The sequence below is a fragment of the Phialemonium atrogriseum genome (genome assembly GCF_030411735.1).
Source record: "Phialemonium atrogriseum strain 8032-3 unplaced genomic scaffold QBC33scaffold_12, whole genome shotgun sequence".
NCBI lineage: Eukaryota > Fungi > Ascomycota > Sordariomycetes > Cephalothecales > Cephalothecaceae > Phialemonium > Phialemonium atrogriseum.
The window spans coordinates 871,666-885,397 of NW_026848149.1; the positions used below are offsets into that span (position 1 = coordinate 871,666).

The window sequence follows — 13,732 nt, forward strand, 5'->3', positions numbered from 1 at the left end:
TGTAGATCGAAGGGCGCGAAAGATTTCCCCTAATTAATACATAAAATTCAGGTGTTGCAAAACGAGTGATGATTATTCACAAAGTGGGGGTATTTTCCCAGTATCGCATCTAATAAACACGTACATGAAGAAATATATATCCAAGTAATAACGCCAAGAGCCCTCTTCATTGCATAATTATGATTGCCCCGGATCACTGTAAACCCCGCGCCCTTCAGTCTACATCGGGCCCTCCAGGATATATCGCGAAGGTTTTCGTATATTTTGGCGAGGCAGTGGCTGGCGTCGAAGCTGACTGATTTCTTTCCACAAAACCCAAGAGACCACTCCTGTCGGCAAAATGGCTGCTAAAGCCCCTGTCAATGATCTCAACACACTCAGTGGTGTGTCATTCGTCTCTTGAGCACATTTGGTGGAAGCGACACTAGCTAACAGGGGCTTGTGTAATTAGTCAAAGAATCTGGAAATGCCCACGACTCCGCCGGTGCTAACGGAACCGCAAACGGCGATGCTGCTGCAGAACACTCTGGCGAAGAATCCGATGACGATGCTGACGAACATGTCACTGAAGCCACTGCTGCCGCTGGTCAAGGTGGCGCTAAAGAAAAGAAGAACAAGAAAAAGAAGCCTAAGAAGAAGAAGAAGAAGAAGAAGAAGGCTCTGACTGTCCAGACTGAACCTCCTTCAGTCCTCATATCCCAATTGTTTCCAAACAACAACTACCCCAAGGGCGAAGAAGTCGAATACATGGATGAGAATCGATATCGCACTACCGACGAAGAGAAGCGCCATCTGGACAACATCAACAGCGACTTCCTCTCTGATTACCGCCAAGCGGCTGAGACGCATCGTCAGGTCCGCCAGTGGGCACAGAAACACATCAAGCCAGGTCAGACGCTCACCGAGATTGCTAATGGCATTGAGGATAGTGTACGACGTCTAGTCGGACACGATGGGTTATCCGAAGGCGATCCTATTATTGCTGGCATGGGTTTCCCGACTGGCTTGAATCTCGACGAGATTGCCGCCCACTTCAGCCCAAATGCAGGCAACAAGACCGTACTTCAGCAGACCAATGTGATGAAGGTTGACATCGGCGTCCATGTGAATGGTCGTATCGTCGACAGCGCCTTCACCATGGCATTCGATCCCATGTATGACAACCTCCTTGCAGCTGTCAAGGACGCGACGAATACCGGTGTCCGCGAAGCTGGAATTGATGTTCGCCTTGGCGAGCTGGGTGGGCTTATTCAGGAGGCTATGGAGAGCTATGAATGTGAGATCAACGGGACTACCTACCCAATCAAGCCGATTCGCAACATATGCGGCCATACCATCTTACCCTACAGCATCCACGGCACTAAGAGTGTTCCCTCTGTAAAGACGAACGACGCCACTAAGATGGAAGAAGGCGATGTCTTTGCTATTGAGACCTTTGGCAGTACTGGCACCGGCCGGGTTTATGATCAGGGTGAAGTCTCGCATTACGCCCTACGCAGTGATGCACCAATGGTGGACTTGCGTCTGTCTTCGGCCAAATCGCTGTTGAACACTATCAAGAAGAATTTCAGCACTCTTCCATTCTGTCGACGCTATTTGGACAGGCTCGGACAGGAGAAATACCTGCTCGGTGTATGGCATGCCCAGTTCTTAAAACATGTATCTGGAGTGGCTAACAATCGGGCAGCTAAACAATCTCGTCAAATCGGGCATCGTTGAAGATTACCCGCCTCTAGTTGACAAGAAAGGAGCATACACAGCCCAATTTGAGCACGTAAGTAATCGTCTCGGTGCACTTGGAAGATCCCCTATTAATGACGCACACAAGACAATCTTGCTCAGACCTACCGTGAAGGAGGTCATTAGTCGTGGAGAGGACTACTGAGAAAGTTGGCCGTTCTAGGAAAGGATGCTCCAACTGGGACGTTCTGGGATAATCTGCGCCTCATTGACCAGAAGTTCGAGCCTGTATCAGATCTATCTTCGCCTCCCAGAGACATCAGAAATCTAGTGAATCTAACCCGGGTCCTTCTTGCCTCTCCACCAAGACCCAGTCGCCTTCTGCTTTTCCATTGTCACTGTCTTGGTCCCCATCCTTGCCCTTTCCTGGTATGGGGTGCTTGGACAAGTGCTCCAGTGCCCATATCAAGTCCTTTCCCAGCACAGGTGGTATCCTGCCCTCCCCTTTCAATGTCCCCAGTCCTGCAATCCTAAACAGACCTTCCAACCACGCCATCGTCTCCCCGGACTCCCACGGGATGTCATGGAACTTTCTCCTTTCCCTCTTCGTTTCCTCCTCCCTTTCCCTCTCCCAGCTCTCCTGCTCTTCTAATGGAGGAAGCGGAAGCGAGTTTCTGTCAGAAAAGAGCCGTGCAAGTGCAATGGCCTGGTACTCGAAGCTCCTGAAAGTTAAGGAGCGTGGGAGACCTACTATCCCGAGAGTTGGGAAATCCTGAAAGAAGGTGTGCCAGTAGCCTCGGATCAACTTTCCGGATTTGTAATCATACAGCGGACGCCCGTTGGTTTTAGCATCCCAGAAGGGGAATGACGCCTTGTACCCCGTGCAATAGATCACCGTGTCAACGTCGTCCAAGTAGGTGTCGTCATCGAACACAACCCTACCGTTGAGCTCGTATTTCTTGACAATAGGCTTCCATTCTATTCCTCGGGGTGGTCTATCGCCGTCCCACCTCGACTTGGATCTTCTCGACTGATAGAGCGGAAGACGAGCATATGATACCAATTCGGCGGCGAGGTCGTGGCCCGAAGTGGCGTTCCCAATGACCAGCACTTTCTTGGACGAGTAAATGATCGGTACGCGGTAGGATTTGGAGTGTACTACGCGACCTGGAAACTTCCTCGTGAAGTCTTCCAACCCTGGGACATGGGGAATCTATAACTATGTCAGACCAGTACGGGCGTATAGAAGGTGGGGAAGAGGGAAGAGGGAATAGCGGAGAGATGCTTGCGCACGTAAGGAACCGAATAATGCCCGTTCGCTATAACCACGGCATCGAACACTTCCTCCCACCAGATATCGACATGCCGGACAGAATCGCGTTTTCGAAGTGTCAGTTTCCATTTATCGGGCCCGGATCTCAACGTGGGAGAAAACCTGGCAACACTCTCCACAGTTGTGTTGAGCACCAGAAATGAATCGGTTTTGTGGAGAGCGAAGTAACTCTCCACGTACTGACGGGGAATCCAGTGTGGAACAAAGGGTCCATACGCAAACCTGGCATCGGAAAAGCACATCGCAATGTCTGGGACATTAGTCCTGGGGTTGGATGGGCGTCAGTTTATGTAGAACAGACAGAATGCTGCAGTGAAATGGATTTAAACATACGTCAGAGAGTTATAAATTGGCGTCTGGGAGAATCTCTCTTGGCCAGCCGGGGGTGTGATCTGCGGGAGATTATTCGGAATGTTCAAGGGCGGATCCGATTCTGGGGGTAGGCTTCCGGGTCTGGGGATGGCACTGGGCCATGACGTGGCGTCATAGATCCTATGAGGCTGTCAGGCTGCTGTCCAACCACGACTGAAGAAAGAGTTAATTAATTAATTACCATGTGCCGCCGGCTGTCTCCCTTCGCTCAAATACCTGAATCCGCTCGAAGTAATTCTCTGCCTTGAATGCCGCAGCGGTAACCGCTCCTGTATTACGCGTGTGGTGAGGATCGCTGCCGCTCGAGGGAACAGTATCTTGAAGGAGCCAATACCTGCTGCACCGGCACCGATGATTGCTACGGACTTGATCCTCTTTTCTGAATCCATGGTGTTTGAGAATTAGAGAGGATACAAGATGTTCATGATTCTTCGACAAATAATGTGTAATAACTACCAACTGCGGCGGGGAAATGGTAGACGGCGAGCTAATGGTGTGATCAGATTCGTCATCTCCATATTGCATGTCACCATTGGTGTGCAACGTGCGGTGATACTCCAGAACCAGCCTACTGGCTTATTAATTATTACAAGCACAAGCGTTTTGGCTAGAAAGAATTTCCATGTTTCTTTCCTGAAGACTAATTAGCCCAACGAACGGCGCAATATTGGCGAACAAATGCTGAATAGACCCAAGGAAAATGTCGATTCCCACCGGACCGAGGCCCTTGACTTCCTCTTCAGCCTGGTTGAAATTGCCGTTCGTGCTTTGTCGCCATTCTCATCGACAGGAAGAATTCTCGATGCGTCACTGTCTAAAGCGATTACATTAATACTACACAATAGGTCCTAGCACAAATTGCAACTGGTTCGTGCTAGGGAGACGGCGATATAAATTTGAGTGACAGACCCACCATACTTTTGCATTATGAGGCTTGCTAGATTCCCGGGATATGCCGCTCTCTGCTCGTCGTATCGCTTGTAGCCTCCTGTCCCCAACCCGTCCACTCTCTGCTGCCATGAGCTCCGGTGCAGGGTGTTTACGTCTTGGTACTTCTCGTCGAGAAGACATGCCAGCGTTGTCGTCACAATGGTGTGTGAGATCCGAGCAGAGGAAAGCAAGGCCAATGCAATTCCTACATACGTCACGGGCCTGTGCAACTTTGTGGCTAAGAACTGCCGCCTGTCGTTCCCGATTCCGGCTCTCCAAGGAGGGCAGCGTCCCTCTCCACAATACCCATGCGCCTCAGCGTCATATAATCCACATTAGGCCGGTCATGGGCCGGCTCAAATGGATCTCGCTCAATGCCTCGGCCGTATGATGGCTGGTTTGGACCAAATCCTTCCTGGCCAAATGGGTTCGTCCCGTCGCCCTAGAGGAATTCGTTGACCTCGCCATCCATGCAGAGGGCCCGGGTAGACGCTGTATTTTGCGTGCCAACGAGTATTGTGACCCTCGGTCTCTCGTTCGCAGGTCGATCGCGCCAACCCAGAGCGTTGCGCATGTCGGCAAGCAGGTCTCTGTAGTTCCCGCCGTCGCCTAGGAACGTGAGGAAGCTCAGCTTGATGGATCGCAACGACGTTGGTAATGCAGCGAGCAGCGAGAGCAAGTTGTCCTGTCTCACAAGAAAATTAGAAAGCCCAAAGTGTCGTAGCTTCTGCCACCTGTCGATGGGGAAGATGGTGCGCAGTGGTATGAAATTCTCCGTAGATTCGCTGGTCCCTGATAGCGTAGCCTCGTAAAACTGGTTGACATCTACCTGGGTCCGGAGGCTGACATGTTGCAGGTCCTTCGCCTCACCCAGCGCAAGTTTCAAGTAGCCGCTGAGGAATGATGACCAGTCCTCCCACTCTTGCCCATCGGCAAGGAGGGCAAAGTCAATGCGGTGAAAGCCCGGTCGTCGAAGCAGTACAACCAGGTTGTCATACTCTTCGCATGGTTGGTCAAAGACGTGGCAGTTCAGCCCTGTGTTGAGCTGGTTCACGTCGAGGATGAGTTCCGAGATGTGGTGGTTCTGCTTTTCAAGCTTGCGCGTGACGATACAAAAACCTCGCCACTTACTCTTTTCTGTCTCGTCGTCCCGTGGAGGCGCTTCATATGGCACCTCTCCGAAATCTGGGGTTGGCCAGCCGCGTGGAGTGGGGTAGTTAAAGCCATATGGAAAGGCGCGGATCATGGGCGTCTCGTAAAGCGGCGTGAACAGAAATCCATGGGCTGCAGGCGTAATGGTGATTCTCCTTAGTGAAGGGAAGCGATCCAAACCATACCTCAGGGCATAAATATCAGCCCCCGACGCCAGCACGTCTTCCTGCTGTAGTAGAAGCTGCTGGTAATAATCCCACGACACGTCGAGCGGCAGCTGCGCGCCGATCTGTTCGGTCCTTGCAACATGGTCTGGGCGGTCTACGTCACTCTCCTTGCGGGATGCCAGGTAGTCAATATTTTGCTGGCAAGCCCGTGCAAACCATCCGGGACACGCTTCCGGCGAGGGGCTCTCCATTAGCCGATGGACTGCATCGTTTTCCCTTTCAATGTTATGAACTAGCTGTGAATCGTCCCAAATAATCTCGATAATCCCCTTACGGAGCGTCTCATGGTCTGCAATCGCGTGGAAGACTTCAACGTTGCGCGGATTGGCAGACAAGAACACCCTGTCAAGGCCAAGAGTAGCCCTTTCGCGTAGGATTTTGCATGTCAACCGGAGGTTCTTGATGTCACGGTTAGGCAGATGCGACGCCGCTGCCGCAAAAAGCTCAGCAGGAAGGTGCACAAGGTTTAACTGAGAAGTGGATTGTGATTTATGACCGGGCAAAGACATTGTGTGGCAGAATTGCTTCCCAAAGTTGGGTTCCGGATTGAGATGTGAGATACAAAGTGAAAAGAAAAGAAAAGAAAAGGGAAGGGACGGGAGGAAAGGGGTAAGGGGTATATATATATAAGTTAATATAACACAATTTCTCTGGGTGCAGGTGGCTTTATGCTAGCATATCGCTCTCAACCAACGCCTCCCGTCTGGACCTCGGAAGGGAAATTCTGAAACATCCCAACATGAGGAGCACTCTTGCTGGTTGCTAGTTGCCTCTTAGTCGCAAGGACAAGTCGCAATATTGCTGTACTAATTACCATGCTATGAATGAAGCGAGAGTAGCTAATCTTCCAAACGAGGTGACAATCTAATAGCTGGAACATTCTTCGAGAGTCACTTGTTGACTTCACACTGGCCCAAATCACTACCAGGCAGCGCAATCCCGCCGCATGCGAGAACCCAGTTACGACAAACTTAGCTGAAAAAACAGACGCCTAGAGGTGGGCCACCAGGAAAGAAGCAAGCGGCGCAGCCAATCACAAGACAATCTGGGAGGGACTGGCACGGGGTGCCGACGCATCCTTGCCGTTTCGCGGGAATCGCCAGGTCATCGATGTCCCTCTCCTTCACGGCCGAGCTCTGAACCGGCCTATCGGCGGGGTCCAGTAGCTGGTCCAGGTCGGTGACGAGCCGGCCGTCGACGGCTGAGGCAGAGTTTGCCAGGTTGGAGACTGAGGCTGGCACGGCCATGCCGCTGGCCTCCCACGCGGCTAGCTGGCTCGCAGCAAAGGATGCCAGTTGGTCCGGGTCCAGCTGGTGGTAGTCGAGCACGGTACCGTTGCCGGCGAAGCTTCGCAGCACACCGTCGGCGCCCACCGAGAAGAAGCCGTGGTCGTCGTCCGTGTTCAAGGCCTGGACGGCGGCGGAGACTGGGCCGGGGATGTACCGGTCTGCAGCCTCCCGAGATTGGACATTTGGAAGCGCATTGATGCCCTGGAGCTAAAGTTAGAATTGCGTTGTGCATCTTCTGACGTTCATATGGGATAGAGACTTACTAGCGACAGGGTGGAAAGGGAAAGAAGTGTCGACGCTACGACTGAGTGTGAAAGCTGCATTGTGATAGCGATAGTTGATCTATGTTACTTTTGCCGTTGCTGTTGCTGCTGGAATGTTTGTTCGGAGACCAGGAGAAACCAACTAGAGACAGCCAGGAACTATATATTATCTAGGTGCATCTTTCTCGGATGATTGAGTCCGCAACTCATTTAGAACAAGCCAAAGTCAGGCCCGTAGTCGCAAGTTGTGATGATAGTAACATCAATCTGCGGCCTCGGTGTTATTTGAATCCTCCAGGATGGCCTTCTGACGCCGAGGGGATAAGGATGGCGATCCCAGAAGAACCGGCATACTTACTCCCTCCTTTGTTCTCCTCATCTCATAGTATACCTCGATTCTAATTCTAAACCGGCTGCCAAGGCATCTCAGCTCATTACATCGTTCTTTTACCAGTTCTGTATTTACCTGACCACGGAAAGGTACCTAATATGGCCGAGCTAAGTGCCGGAAGGATCGAAGTGCATATGATTGATTGCCAAGGCAGGACGGGACGAGACGATCCCGATGCACAAGAGGAAGGTATCCAGGGTTCTACATTCATTTTGGTAAACTTTGCTCGTGGTTTGGAAGTCCCTGATCGACAGAGCTAGTCGATTGCAAGCGATTATTAAAGTGATATGTTGCCAGGCAGCAGCGTGACGTCAATTGGCTACCACAGTTGCGGCCCAGTGACTTCGTACTTAGACTGCGCGACACCGCCGCATTGCGCCGCAAACAAACTTGCTCTGTTCGTCATCCTATTTTAGCCAGCTAAACATCAACCTCGTTCGCATCACGCCGCCAGCTCCACTACCACCTCCAACCACCGCAAGATCGGCGCGAGAACAGAAATGGCACAGCACAACAAGGCTCAAGGCGCAGCATCGTCCCCGCAAGACTCAAGCCCAGACCAACCAGAGGTTAGCGGGATCCTCAAAGGCCTGAAACAGGACCTCTCGCTTATGGGGTGCATCGCGCTCGGCAAGGACGGAGTGCTGCGATCCTTGACTGCCGACCGCGACGTGGTAGATGCGATCGGGCTCAACCCAGACCAAATAGCACGCTTGATGCACATCATGTTGCCCCATTCCAGCGAATTTGGAGATGATTATGAGGGTGTTGATGGAACCAAGGTCCCCAAGGAGGCATGGTTTGAACCTGACAAGGGAATTCTGCCACCGCCGTTGAGTGAGGAGGCGAGGGAACGGTCAAGGAAGGCCATGGAAGAGAACCCTGACCTGTTTCAGCGTAAGAGGGAGGAGTTGAGACAGGCGTGGGAGGGGTCTGGCTGACGGTCGACTTGACCAGTAACTGTCTCCCAAAGTCAGTGGATATCACGCGGAAAGTACGGATAAATCGGCGCAGCTGGAAGTTTCAAGTAATTGAAGTATGACATATGACACAAATTGTTTTCTCGGTGCCTAGGAGGATCAAATCCTTCGCCATGATCAGCGCCGTCCTCATTGCTAATAATAACACTCGTAGAAGCGCTTTAAGACTGTGAGAGTGTAGTTCATCCCTAACCTTAGCAAGCCTACTAAAATCTCACTAGACTCTATCACACCCTATCATGTCATGGGTAGACGCCTTAGCAATGTACATATCGGTGAAAATTGTAGGCATCTGGCTGAGGGAAGGCAAATTATGGGGGGGTCTTTCGTGTATAAATGGGTCTCTGTCTACCCGTAGAAGAGAAGCTAATTCCCCAGAGACATCCTCATCTCAAATCACCTGACAACCTAGCACATAACTTCATCATGCAGTACTCATTTCTCGTAGCCGCTCTTACGACTGCCCTGGTCTCGGGCACCGCGCTCAAAGATCGGACGGCCGGAGAACCCGACAATGTGGGCACGAGCCTCAACAAGCGCGGCTGCTTCGACGGCGGCGAGAATTGGGGCGCCGACAGGAACTATGCCTACAACTACGCCACCAGGGCGTGCGAAGAGGCCTTTGTCGGCACTTACAGGCCCGGGGACATCAGGGCCATCTGCTACAACCTCGACAGCACCAAGAAGGTCGACTTCGCCCTCGAGCTAATCAGCAAGAGCAACCGCGACATCGCGGCGGATGAGTGCTACGACGGCCTCCAGAAGGAAATCGGTGGGTGTGACAACGGCGGCAGCACTTCGTACACCAACTGGAAATACACGTTTGTAGCAGTCTAACACCCAATGGGTTTTGGGTTTCATATCTAACGCAATTAACTGATATCTAGGTCTGATCCAAATGCCGGCCAATGTGCCTAGGCCCCTCAAAAATCTAGAGAGTTTAGGGAGTCTATGTGTTGGAATTGTGTTGCTCAATTGGCGAAGAACAAGTTCCTGAAGATGACAAATGGCAGCACATAGACGGCACATTTCCTCACGTTCATAGTAGTATTATTTATCCCCTGTTGCTATTAATCAGCCTCATCTTCCATTGTGATTGTTGCGAAAGTGCTATTTACCGCTAGGTTGTCACAGGCGTACAATACCGTTCGAGTACGTTGAGTCTCTCGGTATCCTTCGCGTCATAAGTTTGACTCTAATTATGTGAGAATGCACTTTCGATTGCTTACCCAAGAATGGACAGCAGACTATGATTCCTCACCGTCGACGCTAATACTGCTTGTTCGCGGTCGACATGGTTGACGGCGTGCAGAACCGTTTCCGGAATTAAGCCCGGCAAGTGAGTCGAATCAAATCCACCAAGGAGAGGATAGCAACCGAGGTGAACCGGGATGACGGTGCCGATGCAGTGGTGTTCCCAGAAACCAACCGGGAGCTTATTGGGTAGGAGAGCTGTTGCGCCATCGAGTCCCGTAATAGCAACAGAACGTGCTTGCAGATCCTCCGTCATTTGGACTAGTCCGTCTCTTCAACCCCACTCTGCTGTCGTTGACCCAAAGACAGTTATGCTCGAATATGCCGAGTCAACAATATTGGTACCTATATATCATGAAATTTCCCCGGTGTCACCTCGATTCCTTTCCGGCTCCCGCATCTATGAGGACGGACCACTTCTAGCCCCGTCAAACGCTTCACGTCGCACAAGTCCACCAAACAGACGACCAGAAAATGACTGGCGAGGAGAAAGAGAAAGACGGCGCCGAAGACGCCCCTATCCAGGACCGGAGGGGCAGTGGCACCTGGTCGGACAACGGGATCACCTCCGCGGCGTCGTCGAGGGACCTGGACGAGACGTATGAGGTCTACAAGCAGCAGGACGCTCGGGACGTCGACCCAGACGAGGAGCGCCGGGTACTGCGCAAGATCGACTGGCATGTCCTGCCGCTGCTTATGGGTACCTACATGCTCCAGTACCTCGATAAGTCGAGCATCAACTTCGCGAGTGTGTACGGGCTGGAGAAGGGCACGAATCTGCACGGGCAGGACTACTCCTGGCTGTCTTCGATATTCTACTTTGGTAATTAATGCTTTATTCTCTGCGAGTCACGGTTGAGGATGGCTGGCTGATTGATTGGGGAAAACATGTCCAGGCTATCTATTCTCTCAGTACCCCGCTGGTTACCTCCTCCAGCGGTTTCCAATCGGCAAATTCATCGGCGTCACCACTCTTGGTAGGGTTTCCTGCCCTGATATGATAATCATGTTAATATGGCTGACTTTCCAATGCCAGCATGGGCCATCCTCGTCCTTACGACGCCGGCGTGCACCAACTTCGCCGGCATTGCGACGAACCGCTTCCTCTTGGGCGTGACCGAGGCGGTCGTGAACCCAGGGTTCGTGCTCGTCACGTCCATGTGGTACCGGAAGGCCGAGCAACCGCTGCGGCTGGTGACTTATTACTGCATGAATGGCTTCGCCGGCATCTTCGGCGGCCTCCTCGGCTACGCCATCGGCCACATCACCTCGGGGCTGCCGCAGTGGATGTACGTCTTCATCATCTTTGGCTCCGTCAGCTTCGCGTGGGGCGTCTTGTTTTTGGTCTTCATGCCCGACCTTCCCTCCACCGCGACCCGCTTCCTGAGCCCGCGCGAGGCCATCGTCGCCGTCGAGCGCGTCGCCACGAACCGGCAGGGCATCAAGAACCAGCACTTCAAGAAGTACCAGCTGTGGCAGACCCTCTGGGATCCCAAGACGTGGATCCTGTTCGTCATGGCTATCGCCGCCCAGATCCCAAATGCGGCACAATCCACCGTGAGCCATCCGCGACCCTATCCCATCCCATCCCCCCTACTTATGCTCTTCCGTCCGTCTCCAACGTCTTTTCTTGTAATATCCCGCTAACTTGCTCCGCAATCAAAGTTCACGTCCATCATCCTCAAGACTTTTGGCTTCACCACCCTGCAGACCCAGTACATGCAGATCCCCGGCAACGTCATCCAGATCGTCTCCCTCCTGGCCTCGGGGTACATTAGTTCGCGGTGGCCCAACACAAGATGCCTGGTAATGATTTTCGGGAACCTCATCTGCGTGGTGGCTGGTGGCGTTCTCGTCGGCCTGTCGCCGGGCCCAGATGGCACTGAAAACAAGTGGGGGAGGCTGGTTGCCATCTGGCTGTGCTCGTTCCAGTCTGTAGGCTTTAGCATAAGCCTTACTATGGTGAGCAGCAATGTCGCTGGCTACACCAAGAAGCAGCTCACCGGGGCGTTCATCTTCGTTGGCTACTGCGTTGGGAACATCATTGGGCCCCAGACCTTCAGAGACTCGGAAGCACCCTTTTACCACTCTGCCTATATAGCGTGAGTTTCTATTCCCTGTCCCGGTAGACAGACCAGGTCGCTCCCAGGGCTACAGATAGCTAACACAACACACCGCTGCAGGATTCTCATCGGCTATTCTGTCAAGACGATTATGGTCGTAGTCTTATACGGTTACATGTGGAGCGTGAACAAGAAACGCGACCGCGAAGCCACTGCAGACTCGCGACGCGCCGAGGACCAGGAACGGGAAGCTATCGAGAAGGGGATGAGAGACATGACCGAGATCGATAACAAGGGGTTTAGGTACGTCTTGTAGAACAGGCAGTAATAAATAGTAATGCTGTCAACCTTCCTCCGGCTAGAATCAAGCAAATGAGAATTCCATGTTCAGCTCAATGTCGCCCATGAGTTCGGCTGCCCCATGAGCCAGATGCCGACATTCGTCACTCGCTCCCTTCTTCTCGACAGCAGCCATCAGCGCCTCCTTCCAGAATCTCCATCGCTCCAAGCCCAACTCGGGCCCGCGGTACAGGCTTCCCGAACGGTAGATGCCTTCAGCCTTCTCAGGGAATGGTGCCTCGACTACCTGCGTATAAGTAGCCTGGCCTGCAAACATGATCCACAAGGCAGCTGAGCTGACGGAGCAGTCGAAGGCTTCTTGATGGTCAATCTTCTCCTCAAGAGATCCACGCATCGTCCAGATGGAAAGTGGGGAGTAGCTCAGAAAGCCGCACTGCGTGAGGCGTGCAAGGAAAGCAGAGAAGTTGAGAGCATGGGAGTACTGATTTGTGTCTTCCGGGTCATCCTCAAAGATCGCTGCAGAAAATTCTCAATATCGCTCGTGCCAGAATTGCCAGTATTTTTGTGCGTCAAGTGAGTGAGAAACTTACGAGTAAACCACTCTCGCAGTTGGCTTTTGAAGTCGTCCATGGTGAAACAGATCATGTATCCCTGGAAGCAGAACAATATCCATTAGTCTCGAGTTAGAGGACCACCACATGGTAGCTTTATAATCCATCGCGACACGATGCAATAACCAGGGTCTGGGTACATACATCGTCGTCTCCCTGTCCGGTTAATTTTGGAGAATGGGAAACACGTTGAATCAGTTGCACCAGCCTCGTTTGTGCTGGATGACTGTACGGAATCTGTCGGGCTATCTGACAGAGGAAGGAACCGAACAGGCCAATCTCGGCTCCGCGTGTTTTGCGGGCCTCGGGCTCGGGAAGCATGGCAGTGATCTCTTTTGCCGTCTCTTTAACGGAGAGCTGGCTCTGGAGATAGCGCTGCAGGACGTCAAAGGCCCTCTTGTCGGCATAGCGGCCAGGCCCGGCATCGGTTGTGCCGTCGTCCAAGAATTTGAGGCTGAGATCAGACATGGCGTTATGAGTGAGTGCGTGTTGCGATGCAGATGGTCAGATGAATTGGGTGTCAAGACAGATGAATCGCGATTCAAAAAGTGCGACGTAGATAGAGGCATTCAATTTGCCCGAGGGAGGATGGATCGCCGTGACTCATTAAAGGTATTGAGGGGCAATGTCGCGACCCAACTGCACGTGTGCTGCGCCACCTTTCTGGCACAGGGAGCCGCCCGACGATTCACTTCAGGCAGGGGAAAGGGAATCTGCTACCAACCGCCACCCCAAGAAAACGTCCACGGCGCCAATATCTAGCCGGATGTGCGACGAAATTAACCGCTGGCCTATTAGATGCTCGCCTTTGCCGTGCCTGTACCGAAACCACCCATGGACCGGTGTCCCGTGGTCCTCGTTGATGCACCATCAGACACACCTCTCCC

General features: G+C 52.5%; 8 protein-coding genes across 8 annotated transcripts; 4 read left to right on the forward strand and 4 right to left on the reverse strand.

Annotated features, from left to right (window-relative positions):
• The first annotated feature begins 298 nt into the window (after positions 1–298).
• On the forward strand, positions 299–1,965 carry QBC33DRAFT_538686 (peptidase M24, structural domain-containing protein). Its single transcript, XM_060427919.1, has 4 exons — positions 299–383; positions 452–1,632; positions 1,688–1,774; positions 1,829–1,965. Exons 1-4 carry the CDS (start codon positions 341–343, stop codon positions 1,883–1,885), a joined length of 1,368 nt encoding a protein of 455 aa, XP_060283804.1. The 5' UTR covers positions 299–340; the 3' UTR covers positions 1,886–1,965.
• On the reverse strand, positions 1,943–3,841 carry QBC33DRAFT_538687 (thiol-specific monooxygenase). Its single transcript, XM_060427920.1, has 5 exons — positions 3,720–3,841; positions 3,567–3,654; positions 3,347–3,505; positions 2,974–3,277; positions 1,943–2,893 (listed from the first exon to the last, which is right to left on the reverse strand). Exons 1-5 carry the CDS (start codon positions 3,772–3,774, stop codon positions 2,000–2,002), a joined length of 1,500 nt encoding a protein of 499 aa, XP_060283805.1. The 5' UTR covers positions 3,775–3,841; the 3' UTR covers positions 1,943–1,999.
• A 916-nt stretch (positions 3,842–4,757) lies between these two features.
• Positions 4,758–6,203, reverse strand: QBC33DRAFT_559077 (uncharacterized protein; the record flags this gene model as incomplete). The annotated part of the gene is made up of 1 exon (XM_060429937.1): positions 4,758–6,203. One exon carries the CDS (start codon positions 6,201–6,203, stop codon positions 4,758–4,760), a length of 1,446 nt encoding a protein of 481 aa, XP_060283806.1.
• A 462-nt stretch (positions 6,204–6,665) lies between these two features.
• On the reverse strand, positions 6,666–7,669 carry QBC33DRAFT_619684 (uncharacterized protein; the record flags this gene model as incomplete). Its single annotated transcript, XM_060432751.1, has 2 exons — positions 7,247–7,669; positions 6,666–7,190 (listed from the first exon to the last, which is right to left on the reverse strand). Exons 1-2 carry the CDS (start codon positions 7,304–7,306, stop codon positions 6,666–6,668), a joined length of 585 nt encoding a protein of 194 aa, XP_060283807.1. The 5' UTR covers positions 7,307–7,669.
• A 365-nt stretch (positions 7,670–8,034) lies between these two features.
• On the forward strand, positions 8,035–8,821 carry QBC33DRAFT_538690 (uncharacterized protein). The gene has a single exon (XM_060427921.1). It carries the CDS (start codon positions 8,138–8,140, stop codon positions 8,576–8,578), a length of 441 nt encoding a protein of 146 aa, XP_060283808.1. The 5' UTR covers positions 8,035–8,137; the 3' UTR covers positions 8,579–8,821.
• A 180-nt stretch (positions 8,822–9,001) lies between these two features.
• QBC33DRAFT_569918 (uncharacterized protein) lies at positions 9,002–9,654 on the forward strand. Its single transcript, XM_060430552.1, has 2 exons — positions 9,002–9,438; positions 9,505–9,654. Exons 1-2 carry the CDS (start codon positions 9,044–9,046, stop codon positions 9,533–9,535), a joined length of 426 nt encoding a protein of 141 aa, XP_060283809.1. The 5' UTR covers positions 9,002–9,043; the 3' UTR covers positions 9,536–9,654.
• A 691-nt stretch (positions 9,655–10,345) lies between these two features.
• Positions 10,346–12,250, forward strand: QBC33DRAFT_587111 (MFS allantoate transporter-like protein; the record flags this gene model as incomplete). The annotated part of the gene is made up of 5 exons (XM_060431505.1): positions 10,346–10,694; positions 10,768–10,848; positions 10,908–11,428; positions 11,537–11,973; positions 12,055–12,250. The coding sequence occupies 5 exons, from the start codon at positions 10,346–10,348 to the stop codon at positions 12,248–12,250; spliced, it is 1,584 nt and encodes a 527-aa protein (XP_060283810.1).
• QBC33DRAFT_538692 (uncharacterized protein) lies at positions 12,044–13,509 on the reverse strand. The gene is made up of 3 exons (XM_060427922.1): positions 12,990–13,509; positions 12,825–12,885; positions 12,044–12,750 (listed from the first exon to the last, which is right to left on the reverse strand). The coding sequence occupies exons 1-3, from the start codon at positions 13,311–13,313 to the stop codon at positions 12,299–12,301; spliced, it is 837 nt and encodes a 278-aa protein (XP_060283811.1). The 5' UTR covers positions 13,314–13,509; the 3' UTR covers positions 12,044–12,298.
• Positions 13,510–13,732: the final 223 nt, after the last annotated feature.

Bases quoted from the DNA above. Each gene is read 5' to 3' on its own strand.
- QBC33DRAFT_538686 (XM_060427919.1), top strand. From the start codon at position 341: ATGGCTGCTAAAGCCCCTGTCAATGATCTCAACACACTCAGTG. The intron at 1,633-1,687 runs GTATGGCATGCC...ACAATCGGGCAG, and splicing joins AGGAGAAATACCTGCTCGGT to CTAAACAATCTCGTCAAATC. The intron at 1,775-1,828 runs GTAAGTAATCGT...GACGCACACAAG, and splicing joins ACACAGCCCAATTTGAGCAC to ACAATCTTGCTCAGACCTAC.
- QBC33DRAFT_538687 (XM_060427920.1), bottom strand. From the start codon at position 3,774: ATGGATTCAGAAAAGAGGATCAAGTCCGTAGCAATCATCGGTGCCGGT. The intron at 3,506-3,566 runs GTAATTAATTAA...ACAGCCTCATAG, and splicing joins GAGACAGCCGGCGGCACATG to GATCTATGACGCCACGTCAT. The intron at 3,278-3,346 runs GTATGTTTAAAT...ATCCAACCCCAG, and splicing joins CCAATTTATAACTCTCTGAC to GACTAATGTCCCAGACATTG.
- QBC33DRAFT_538690 (XM_060427921.1), top strand. From the start codon at position 8,138: ATGGCACAGCACAACAAGGCTCAAGGCGCAGCATCGTCCCCGCAAGAC.
- QBC33DRAFT_569918 (XM_060430552.1), top strand. From the start codon at position 9,044: ATGCAGTACTCATTTCTCGTAGCCGCTCTTACGACTGCCCTGGTCTCG. The intron at 9,439-9,504 runs GTTTGTAGCAGT...ACTGATATCTAG, and splicing joins TACACCAACTGGAAATACAC to GTCTGATCCAAATGCCGGCC.
- QBC33DRAFT_538692 (XM_060427922.1), bottom strand. From the start codon at position 13,313: ATGTCTGATCTCAGCCTCAAATTCTTGGACGACGGCACAACCGATGCC. The intron at 12,886-12,989 runs GTATGTACCCAG...TTCTGCTTCCAG, and splicing joins CCGGACAGGGAGACGACGAT to GGATACATGATCTGTTTCAC. The intron at 12,751-12,824 runs GTAAGTTTCTCA...AATTTTCTGCAG, and splicing joins ACTGCGAGAGTGGTTTACTC to CGATCTTTGAGGATGACCCG.